A 12,371-nucleotide genomic window follows, 5' to 3' on the forward strand; every position below is an offset into this window, starting at 1 on the left:
AGGCATTTGGATGGGTATATGAATAGGAAGGATTTGGAGGGATATGGGCCAGGTGCTGGCAAGTGGGACTAGATTGGGTTGGGATATCTGGTCGGCATGGACAGGTTGGACTGAAGGGTCTGTTTCCATGCTGTACATCTCTATGACTCTATGACTCTAAATGAGGTATCAAACTGCACAGGAAATATCAAATATGGAATGCTCACTGGATAGGTTTAAAGGGGACCCCAATTTCCAATAAACCCTCCCTCAACTTTGCTTAATGTCTCTCAATGGGATTTGAAGATTGCATCACATATAAACAGGGTGGGTAAAAGGTATGTCGCATGTTTGATCTCAATGCTCAGTTCTTTGAGAATGTTGGGACATCATGTTGAAGTTGTACAGGACATTGGTGAGGTCTCTTCTGGAATACTGTGTCCAGTTTTGGTTGCTCAGTTATAGGAAGGATACTGTTAAGTTGGAGAGGGTTCAGAAGAGATTTACCAGGATGTTAGCAGGTATGGAAGGTTTGAGTTATAAGGAAAGGTTGGATAGGCTGGGAGTTTTTTTTTCACTGAAGCCTTGGACATTGAGAGACCACCTTATAGAAGTTTATAAAATAATGAGGATTATAGGTAGAGTTAATGGTAGTTGAACTTTCACTAGGATGGGGGATTTCAAGACCAGAAAGCACACTTTTAAGGTGAGAGAAGAGAGATTTTTGAAAAGACATGAGGGGAAATCTTTTTTTACATAGAGGGTGGTTTGCCTGTGGAATGAACTTCTTGAGGAAGTGGTGAATGTGGGTACAAATGCAATGTTCAAAAGACATTTGGTTAAGTACATGAACAGGAAAGGTTTGGAGGGGTATGGGCCAGAGCAGGCAGCTGGGACTAGTTTAATTTGGGATGATGTTCACCATGGACTGGTTGGAAGAAAGGGGCTGTTTCCGTGCTGTATGACTCTGAGAGTGGGAGCCAGAGGTCTAAGGGTTATAATCCTGTAAGACATTTCTTGCTTCCCATCCTTCTGAGGTGGGTGATCCAATAGTATAGTGCATGTATCGATATTGTTAACTATGCAAGTGGAGATCTGCACTGTCTAATACTACCATCTGGTGGTGATGTGACACCTTTTTCTCTCTTACACTTTACAGCTGTGATATCTCGCCTTTTTGTGTATAGGAAATCTGTTTGACTACTTCCAAAATTCTTCTGTAAGATTTGATTCTGTCTCAGGATAATTGATACCACTTGCTTGGCAATCCCCACCGCTGTGAAAATGTACTCATTACTTTTGCCTGAGGATTCAAGCTTGACCTTCTCCTTTATGTGCATATTAATGAAGTGAAACAGTTACTTGTCTTTCTTCATGCTCACTACGGAATCTGGAATTACTTCTGAAACTTTATTGCCTCTCATTTAAATATCTTGCTTCTGGTTGTCTGTGAGAATGCAACTTAGCTTCTGCATGTCAACTATTTTAAAGCAGCTTTGTAGTCCATAGTTTGTGTCCTTAAGATTAATCCCGGGGTGAATAGGTTTACTAAGGTAAATTTAGTACTTGGAGAAATTCTCTAAGCATTACCATACTCTTATTTAACTCCCACCTATCATCTTTTACATTTAATGTAAAATGTTCATCCTTCTGATTGTGTTAAATGGTCCATGTTGTGTAATTTCCCATCTAATTTCTCAGTTATCAAAACGTTTCCCCTTTTTTTTCAAACTTTATTTATTTCCTTCAGCAATTAGACTGTAAAAGAGCCAGGAAGATCCAAACTTGGCACACCAAGCACATTACAACGAACAGTCATAACAACCTGCGCTTATATAAAATATAAAAAGGCATCCCAAAAGGCACCACACTAGCCATATTTGAATTCAGAGAATACATTTGATCTGATCTGGAGTTTCTGCTCCTTGTAGAACCCTATCAACATATCCTTCTAACCCTTTCTCCTTCGTATACTTGTATCGTTTTTTTATTAACATATTTGCAGTATTCACCATGCAGTTTCCACATAATAGTAGGTTCCACATTCTCAACCCTCTCTGTGTAAAGTCTACTGAAAAACACACACACTAAAACACCTTTTCTATGTGTACCCTATTAAGTTCTTTTACATTCTTTAAAACCCCTATTGATTTCCCTTCAGTATTCTGTTTTATAATAAAAAGCAAGACAGCCTATCCAACCTTTCCTGCTAGTTTTGGATCTAAAAGGGAAATGTTTCTTTTGCATCTCCTGCTGTCACTCTATGGATTCCACTCTATGGAACTGTGGACTGAAACACTGAACAAAAAGAGCAACAGGAGAATTAGACTATGCTGGGAAGACAGGTGGCAAATAAAATTCCAAGGAAAGAAATTCAAAATGCTTCACAAAAGGGACAACACATTGAAGAACTTATTATTATTAATTAGAAGAAAATAATGTGTATGAAAAGTGACAGAGATCAAAGTGATCTTGATAGACGATAAATAAATCTATTGCAACAATCCTCGGTGGCAGAATAAAACAAAACAGATGGTGGGATGTGTTAAAAGATCAAAATTGAGCTGAACCAGTGAAATAATTCTGTCACGTTATAAATCAGTGGTGTGACCTTGGTTGAAATACTCTGTATAGTTATGGTCTCAACAGTGATAATTTATATTTATATCACTGTGGTACAGAGAGGATATTGCAATAATGAAAGCATACGTAAGAGAGCAGCCAGAGTGATGAGAGGAATGGAGAAACGCAGGTACTTGTTTTTGTCTGGCACGGATGGGGTGGGCCAAGGGGCCTTTTTCTGTGCTTTAGATCTCTACGGCTGTAGGTTAGGCATGTTTTTGCTTGGGAAGACAAGGCATTCCTTGATTACACTCTTTAGGATTCTAAAGGAATAGATAATGTTGACTAGGACCAGTTGTTTCACCTTGATCGATAGGTTCTTGATTTGGTAAGGGAATCAAAGGTTATAGAGAGAAGGCAGGAGAATGGGATTGAGAAACATATCAGCCATGATCAAGAGACAGAGCACATCCAATGGGTCAACTGGCTTAATTCTGCTCCTATGTCTTATGGTCCAGGACAGAAGATACAACCTGCTGTCAAAGGGTTGGGTAGGGCCTTGGGAGCCAAACTCCAAATCAATTGGCGGAAACGATATTTCAGTGAGCGAGAGTAGTCAGCCTATGAAAGAGACCCCTAAAAAGACAATGGAAATGGTTAGTATTGATTCATTCAAACAAAGATTAGATAGACTTCCCTCAAAATATAGGATTTTGGCATCTGGTAGATGAGTAATTTGAAACATGAGGTGTGATTTAGAAAAACAGGTGACCTGCGGATCTAATGGTCCCAAAGCTCTCCTCCGCTGGGAGTTTATTTATCTCATGTCTAAGTCTGTTGATGGAGATCAATGACTGTTCAGTCAGTAACTCCATTAATGCATTATGTGACTAGCATGATAGCACAAGGTGAATTACATGCTACTTGGATAGTTTCCATCCAACAGCCACTATGTTCTTATTTAGCCAGTTAAAAATAGCTCAGCTATGATGTCAGGTTGAAGAATCCGAAATTGTTTACTCTGGTGAAGTAGAGTCAGGTGAGAGATTTTTTCAAGAATAAATATTATATGAATTGTATTCCAATAATCTGTTTGAGATAGTTAGAAACTTCAAAGCTGAGAACTTGGGCTGAAGCTTATACAAGGGAAGATATGTCGACAGCTTAGATTTAACTTGTTTGCACAAAGAGCAGTGAACATCTGGAATGGTGACTCTGGGGAGTGGAAGACAGAGGGTGTGGGATATTTGAAATAAAAACTTTCTGGATATTTGAGGAAGTGGGCGATTGAGATTTGGGACCGGATGGATGGAAGAAGCAGTATTTTTCATGCTCCTGTGTCCTTTTTAAAACTTTATTTTGGAAATTCAATGAATGGGATCATGATGTGTGAGATTTAACGTTTAACAGAACTTTATGAATTTATGCTTTGTGACATTTCACCAATGGTGTTAGCTGGGGCTGCAACTCTTCTTAATATCATATATAGAGGAAATTTTCTGAAAAATGTGCTGTGGTGACTGGGTAAGTTTGATATTGAGCTCAGACTGTTGAGAATGCTGACTGACTCCTGATGAATATTTCTCTCATAGCAAGTAGTAGAGCAGCAGTAAACTTGCTTGATTCACTGAGTATCCACAAAGTACAGGCTTCCTACTGAACAGTAAAATCTCAGCAACTATGCAAATATAAGGAAATCAACTTGAAAGACTTTAAAAGCTTAAATTGTGAAAAACTACAAAGAGTCAAATTCCAATGAGACTTGGGGGTCCAGGTACGCAGATCATTAAAATCTAATTGCTTACAGACTATAGCTTAAAAGAAAAGCCAATGGAATGCTCGCCATACAAGGCTTAGAAGTTTCATTTCAATTACACAAATCCCTGGTCAAAGTGTTGTGGAACACTGTCAGCAATCCTGAGTAGATGGAAAAGATATACTGGCCTTGGAGGAAATGCAGTGTGGGTTGACCAGCATGATACTTAGACTCCAAGGGTTAAGCCATTAAATTACAAGGAGATATTTCTCAAAAGAAGTATTGTATTTCCTGGGATTTTGGATGTTAAGATGGGAACTAATCAATATTATGAGGAAATAATAGGGCAGTTAGTAACAAAGTGTTTCCACTGATCAGTCTGACTAGGACTAGAGGGTATGGTCTAGAACCTCCTACCAGATCTTCAAGAGTGAAGTTAGTAAGCTCTACTATGTATAGATGGTAACTGACTCTGGGTCTATTGTTAATTTAAAATTTGAGATTGATCAATTTTTCTTAACAATGTATAAAAGGATAGGAAGCAAAAGAGCAACACTGAAAAAAAACCAATTTTCAGAAAGGTTATTTCCTTAGAAACTCCACAAACCAGAAAGAGGCCATTCAGCCCATTGAATCTGCATCAATCCTCTGAGGAGTATCCCACTCCATCCCACATTTACTGTGGTTAATGCACCTAGTCTGAGCAACTTTGGATTGGGAGAGGAGACTGGAGCACCTGGCAGAAACCCATGTAGACATGGGGAGAATATGCAATGTAGTCACCAAAGGCTGGAATCAAACCTGGATCCCTGGTACTATGAGGCAGCAATGCTAACCACTTTGCCACCATATGATTGTTCGAAATTTCTCTGTCCTTTGGTAGCCATCCTTCCCTTGTCTGATAGCCTCAGTGTTTTTTGAACATTTTCCTCAGTATGTGCTACACAGGCTGACAGTCACCACACAGTCAGAGAAACTTCTGATTATTCTGATGGTTGATTGTCACTTTAAACATTTTGAAAGTGATATTTCCCTAATGCTGATTGTTTATTGAGAGCAAACATGAGACTGTCTGTTGTGGAAGCCTTGTGGATCCTCCTCTCAAATTGACACAAGAATATACGGTAAGAATTGTAAGACAAGATACTAACAAAATCCCATGGTTGATATTTAGAGTCATAGAGCTGTACTGCATGGTCCAACTCGTCTATGCTGACCAGGTATCCGAACCTAATCTAGTCCCATTTGTCAGTATTTGGCCAGCATCCCTCTAAACCCTTCCTGTTCATGTGTCTATCCAGATGCCTTTAAATGTGATTGTACCAGTCTCCACCATTTCCTCTGGCAGCTCATTCCATTTGTTTGCCTTGGCCTGTAAAATCATGATGTCTATACCGGTGATTCAATTAACAACAATCAATCTATTATTTATGTTTTAACTAAGTGTGTTTTATTTTATGTGCTTTTCTTGGACAGGTTTCTCACAATGACAGTGTTCCATCAGATTTAATCTACACTGTGAAAACTGCTCCTGTGCATGGTCAGTTGTTCATGGTTACTGAGAGCCAACTGACTGGACAACAGAAACCCCTCAAGTCATTTTCTCAAGATGACATAAACAGAGGCAGAGTTCAATACCTTAATTCCAGATTCAGCACTCAGGGGGATGCATTTGTTCTTGATGTTACCAATGGATTTAAAACGGTGGATGGACTAACTGTGCTGGTGGAACTCATTCCTGATGTAATTATCTTAGTGACACAGAATATCTCTGTGAAAGAAGGCGATGCACGGGTCCTCACTGGAGATATCCTAAATGTTTCCAATTATCTTACCTCATCAAATTTTGAATTTTATGTTACCAAAACTCCAAAACATGGCAGAATTGGACGACAAAGCATTGTTGAAGGAAGTGTTACATCTTTTACTATGCAAGAGGTAGATTGAATGGTATTTTCTTTTGTTGGTCTCCTTTCTCTTGTCTAATTGCCCTCAGTATGTGTTATGCAGCCAACACTCGCCACCGATTTAGAGAAATCTTTATGCATACTGCCAAATGCATGTTCTGAAAAGCAGTGGGTGCCCTCAACATGCTACCCTGGGAAAGTTTAAAGTAGGCTGCATTGTTTAGTTTTGCCTAAAAATAATACTAGAGATCCACAGCACAGAAAAATGCCCATCAAATCTGTGCCAGTCAAAAACAAGCTCCCAACTTTTCTAATCCTATTTTCTTGAATTTGGCCTTGTACGCCTTGGCATCACAAGTATCCATCTAAATATTTCTGAAGAGAAGTATAATGTTATGACTTTCTGTCTCTGCTGCCGTAAAGACAGTGAGTTCCAGATTCCCTCCACCCTATGGGTTAAATTGATTTTCCTTACATCTCCTCTAAACCTTTTGCCCATCATCTTAAACCCATGCCCTCGATCACTGATCTTTCCATCAAGGGGAAATGTTCCTTCCCGTCAACTCTATCTATATCTCTGTTCTTACTTGTCTTTTGGAACTCACCTGTTCCAACACCAACCCTCCCCTACATGAGGCACATCTGTGCTCTTTGTTCATTATAAACAGTGGACGTATGAGTAAAATGAAAGTGCCAATGAAATGCACAAAATACCCACTGAAGTGCAGTAACTGGGTCTGTGATGTATGTGGTGTTCTATTGATTTAAATAATTAGTTTAATGTTGCTGTGTTCTTCTTTCCTAATATTCCTTTTCTGCACATTTTTAGGTGGAAGAAGAAGCAGTGCTTTATTTTCATGATAACAGTGAAACATTGATGGACAGCTTCACCGTGATTGCCAATATGTCTGAGATTGACAGACAGAGTGAGCCAAAGTCAGTTATTGTCACTGTGATCCCCGTTAATGACGAGGCTCCTGTTGTTACCATTAATACTGAATTGAAGGTAACAGTATAGTTTATATTCACTCCTCACTCCTAGAATGAATCTACTGGGTAATACAAATTAAAGATTTAACCACTTGTAGACCAAATATATTCACTGCAAGGAATGGCACTCTTTGCTAATACCTCCAAACTCTCCATGTTTAGGAGAGCCAAATAAGCGATTTCTAGCACTGCTACCACATACAGACTTGTGGTTTTTTTGACATTGTTAGAAGTTCCTTACATATTAGCAAAGGGATGGTTTAAGTTAAAAAGGTATCAAAATAACTTCTAACTTTGCCCAATTCAAAAGCTTTTATAAAGATCTGCTTGAATGAACATTGATTTTTTTTTTCAGGTCTAATTCAAAATAAATTAGATTTTAGCAATTATTTCATGAATTTTGCATTCATCAATATGAGAAATGAGCATAGTGCGGGATAATTTAAACTTTCCATGCCACTTGAAAGGGTTCAGAAAAGATTTACAAGGATGTTGCCAGGGTTGGAGGATCTGAGCTACAGGGAGAGGCTGAACAGGCTGGGGCTGTTTTCCCTGGAGGGCCGGAGGCTGAGGGGTGACCTTATAGAGGTTTACAAAATTATGAGGGGCATGGATAGGATAAATAGACAAAGTCTTTTCCCTGAGGTCAGGGAGTCCAGAACTAGAGGGCATAGGTTTAGGGTGAGAGGGGAAAGATATAAAAGAGACCTACAGGGCAACCTTTTCACGCAGAGGGTGGTACCTGTATGGAATGAGCTGCCAGAGGAAGTGGTGGAGGCTAGTACAATTGCAACATTTAAGAGGCATTTGGATGGGTATATGAATAGGAAGAGTTTGGAGGGATACGGGCCGGGTGCTGGCAGGTGGGACTAGATTGGGTTGGGATATCTGATTGGGATGGACGGGTTGGACCGAAGGTTCTGTTTCCATGCTGTACATCTCAATTACTCTATGACTCACTGTTTGCAGGATTGGAAGCTGGGGTGGCAACGATGCTGAGGACAGCATTTGGATTGCAATCTTTCTGTGAATGCGCAGTGGGTGGAAAGTCCTGGGACTAGAAATTGGAGATCAGAGTATACCAGCCCTGTGGAGGCCTTTGAACGACAGTGGTCTCCTTGGGGCGAAGGAACATCATAAACTCCAGAGTTGACATTCCAGTTTAATTATGATACATTTCTGTTGACCGCTTCACTTTTGTTCTTGTTGAGGTGCACCATTCGGGCTGTCCAATTTCTTTTTAGGTTTATTTGAAATAGTAGATACTAGACCTAAACAATGAGTGGCAATGTGTCTAGGGGTGGACACTGGGTATTTTTGGGGATGGACCTTGGGTGCCAGTGTGTCTGAGGATGGGCCCTGGGTGGTTCTGGGGATGATGTGGAGGTGCCAGTGTTGGACTGGGTTGGACAAGGTCAAAAATCGCATGACACCAGGATATAGTCCAATGGATTTGTTTGTAAACACAAGCTTTCGGAGTGCAGCTCCTTCATCGGGAGCAGCGCTCCAAAAACTAGTGTTTTCAAATAAATTTATTGGACTATAACCTGGTGTCGTGTGAGTTTTGATCTTGTTCTGGGGATGAACACTAGGTGGCAGTTCATTTAGGGATTGTTCAATATATCATTTCAGTTACATGACACTGTAATATTTTGCTATAAATTATGTGTCTTATGATCTTATACTCCACAACCACCTGATGAAGGAGCATCGCGCCAAAAGCTAGTGCTTCCGGATGAACCTGTTGAACTATAATGTGGTGTTGAGTGATTTTAAACTTTGTCTACCCCAGTCCAACACCAGCTCTTCCACATCATTTCTGAAGATGGATACTGGATAGCCGTATGCCTGTACATAGATGTTGGGTGGGAGGTCTGGGAATTGGCAATGGGTGGCAGTGTTTCTGAGGATGGACACTGGGTGGCAGTGTTTCTGGGGATGGACACTGGGTGGCAGTGTTTCTGGGGATGGACACTGGGTGGCAGCATTTCTGTGGATAGACACTGGGTGGCAGTGTTTCTGGGTTTGAACACGGGGCGGCAGTGTGTCTGGGGATAGACACAAGGTGGCAATTTTGATCCAGACTTTTGATCCAGATCCAGCTCACTGAATTTATTAAAAATGAAAACAGGATGAGCTGGAAATACACAGCTCAGCATCAAAGCAGATGAGAGGTAAAACCTCAGCTCTCCACAGATTATCCAAATCTGCTGAATATTTCCAGCCTTGTGTGCTTTTTATTTCAGCTTACTGTGTCATGGTATTTTGGATATGTGTCCCAATTTTGTTTTGAATTGTTTGGAAATATTGTCCTGACATGGCTGCCTGGATCCTAAGCTCTGGAATTCCACGTTTTTATTTCTTTGTCTCAGCATCCTGACTTTACTTCCCTCAGTCACTCATTAAAAAATAAAGTTTTAATTTGCCCTGTATTTTCTCATGTAGCTCACTCACATTTTGCTTTCTAATACTCAAGTGAAGTGTCTTGGAAGCGACATTAAAGTTGTTTTACAAAAGACAGGTTGTTGTTGTTAAAGTGGCTTTTCTTTGCTAGTTTTTCATACTTCCATCTCTATGTTCTTTGCTTGTTTAACCATCTCCTGTTCTACACTAAGCACTTTGCTGGTCACTCTTGTGCATGTGTTTATTTTGGGGTATTTGTTTCCTTTACTCTTTCCATCTTGACTTTATATAGCACCTTAATGTTTCATTTCAAATGCTAATATGACCTAGTTCTGATGCTGCATCCATGCCTGAAATGTTGATTTCTGTTCTTTCCTTCTGTCAGACCTACTAATGGTTTCAAGCATATTTTTGTTTCTCAGAGTTTCTTTCCTAATTCTTGGTAGGGAGGCAATCAAATTAATAAAAGATATGTATCAGATGTAGAGATTACAGTTGTGATGTCACTGCTGTATTGTGTGCTCAAGTGTAACTTAATCTCTATTAAATAGAAACTCTTTTTGAACTGATGACTGGTGATATGTGTGTCACAATCTATCAGGTTGGAGAGAACGAGGATGCTGCTTTATCATCAGTCATTCAGAGATGAGGAAGAATTTACCAGCCTAAAAGATAGGGTCAAATCTATTAAGAATATGTACTTCAATATATTTTACTGGATTGAGAAATCGTGGAGAACAGAACTAATATTAGCTGGAGAGCTATAATCACTGTATATTACATATTTTTTGAAGTTGTAGTCTACTACACTCTTCGCTAAGACTTCTTTCTGATTTTTGTTTCCATTATTATTTAGGGCATGCTGTTAATTAATACCCCTTTGGGACTTGCTGTGAGTTGATATTCCAAAGGGGCATAATTAATGTTCTGATGTGGCTTCTTGTCAACTACTATTTATATAATGCATTCTATCCATTAATGATCTAACCCAATGCATATCAAATAGTATTTACTCTGGACTGGATATTATTCTTGTAACAGATAACTAACTGTACAGCCTTCTGGTTTACTGATCAGTATACTGCCTGATTTTATTCTTGCATTGTACTTCTACCAATGCAATAGTTTTCTAGTATGTTAGCTCAGTCCATTTGCTACAAGGCACTATTGCCTACTTGCCTGGATGAGTGTAACTCTAGCAAGACTCTAGAAGCATACCCCAACCATCCAGGATGAAGTACCTCACCTTGATTGTCCACTTAGTGCAATATGCTGGAGTTGATTATCCATTAGCTCTGCTCAACCATGTTCCTCTTTCAAGTTGCGAGAGCTTTTCTCAAACTTTGTTTCTTATCTAGTTAGATGTATTCTTGTGTCTGAGGCTCTCCTCTCCATTTTAAACAGCAGGTAATGAACTGAGATACAAAGAAGAGAGGGGTTTCTATCTGACATGGTCTTGAGAGGCTAAAGGATACATCTGAGCAAAGGATAAGGTCATTTAGGTGGAATTAGCTCAGTGGATGCTGCAGGCAGAGTCATTTTGACAAATCCATGAATTATGTAAGAATCACTGTAATAGAGAGAGTTTTCTATATTGGGTATCTTTACAAAACCAAAGACTACTAAAACCTGTACAAATTACTGAGCAAAGGGCAGAATGGCCTATTCCTGCTCCTAAGAAATGTTTGTCATGTTTGTATGTTAGCATTTGATGATCAATTTGGGTCCCAATAATGACACAATTAATATTTGAGAATTGATAATGAGTGAAATATACACCTTTTTCAATACTTCTAATGGCAGAAAATAATTCTTATTCTTAGATGTGGGAACACAGCATTGCTGAGATCTCACAGGATTTATTGAACAGTGAGGATCCAGATACCCCTGCAGAAGAATTGATATATTCTATCAAGCCTCCATCCAATGGCCACGTGGCTCTCAAATCATCTTCGGATGACAGCATCCTGGAGTTTACCCAGGAACAGATCAACAGTGGTCAGATCATCTTTGTGCACAACGGTAAGACGGGAGTCATGATTAGTTATTGAGCTGGTGCATCCACATGTTGCAGCCACTGAACTCATCTGGCAGTAAAACTCCATTATCACGATTCTACTTTGTGACACAATGAACAGGGCAGTAAAGCATTCATGGACAGAGAGAGAGAGAGAAAGGCAAGTACAGAGTTTGTGCAGGGTCATGCAAGGTCAGGAGATTTAGATACGAGAACAATGAGTTGGGATGGGCTGAAAGATATCTTTTTAAAGAGTCATAGAGATGTACAACACGGAAACAGACCCTTCGGTCCAACCTGTCCATGCCGACCAGATATCCCAACCCAATCTAGTCCCATCTGCCAGTACCCGGCCCATATCCCTCCAAACCCCTCCTATTCATATACCCATCCAAATGCCTCTGAAATGTTGCAATTGTACCAGCCTACACCACATCCTCTGGCAGCTCATTCCATACACGTACCACCCTCTGTGTGAAAAGGTTGCCCTGTAGGTCTCTTTTATATCTTTCCCCTCTCACCCTAAACCCTAAACCTATGCCCTCTAGTTCTGGACTCCCTGACCCCAGGGAAAAGACTTTGTCTATTTACCCTACCAATGCCCCTCATAATTTTGTAAACCTCTATAAGGTCACCCTTCAGCTTCTGATGCTCCAGGGAAAATAGCTCCAGCCTGTTCAGCCTCTCCCTGTAGCTCAAATCCTCCAACCCTGGCAACATCCTTGTAAATCTTTTCTGAACCTTTTCAAGTTTCACA

General features: G+C 39.9%; 1 protein-coding gene across 2 annotated transcripts in view; it reads left to right on the forward strand.

Moving 5' to 3' along the window:
* LOC122542523 (chondroitin sulfate proteoglycan 4-like) overlaps positions 1–12,371 on the forward strand; it is a 46,403-nt gene that overhangs the window by 15,837 nt on the left and 18,195 nt on the right. For both annotated transcript variants that reach the window (XM_043680356.1, XM_043680358.1), the window contains exons 4-6: positions 5,774–6,235; positions 7,034–7,210; positions 11,421–11,619. In XM_043680356.1, the coding sequence (XP_043536291.1) occupies positions 5,774–6,235; positions 7,034–7,210; positions 11,421–11,619 (838 nt within the window). The remainder of the gene's footprint in view (positions 1–5,773; positions 6,236–7,033; positions 7,211–11,420; positions 11,620–12,371) is intronic.

Source organism: Chiloscyllium plagiosum, chromosome 40 (genome assembly GCF_004010195.1).
Source record: "Chiloscyllium plagiosum isolate BGI_BamShark_2017 chromosome 40, ASM401019v2, whole genome shotgun sequence".
NCBI classification, from domain to species: domain Eukaryota; kingdom Metazoa; phylum Chordata; class Chondrichthyes; order Orectolobiformes; family Hemiscylliidae; genus Chiloscyllium; species Chiloscyllium plagiosum.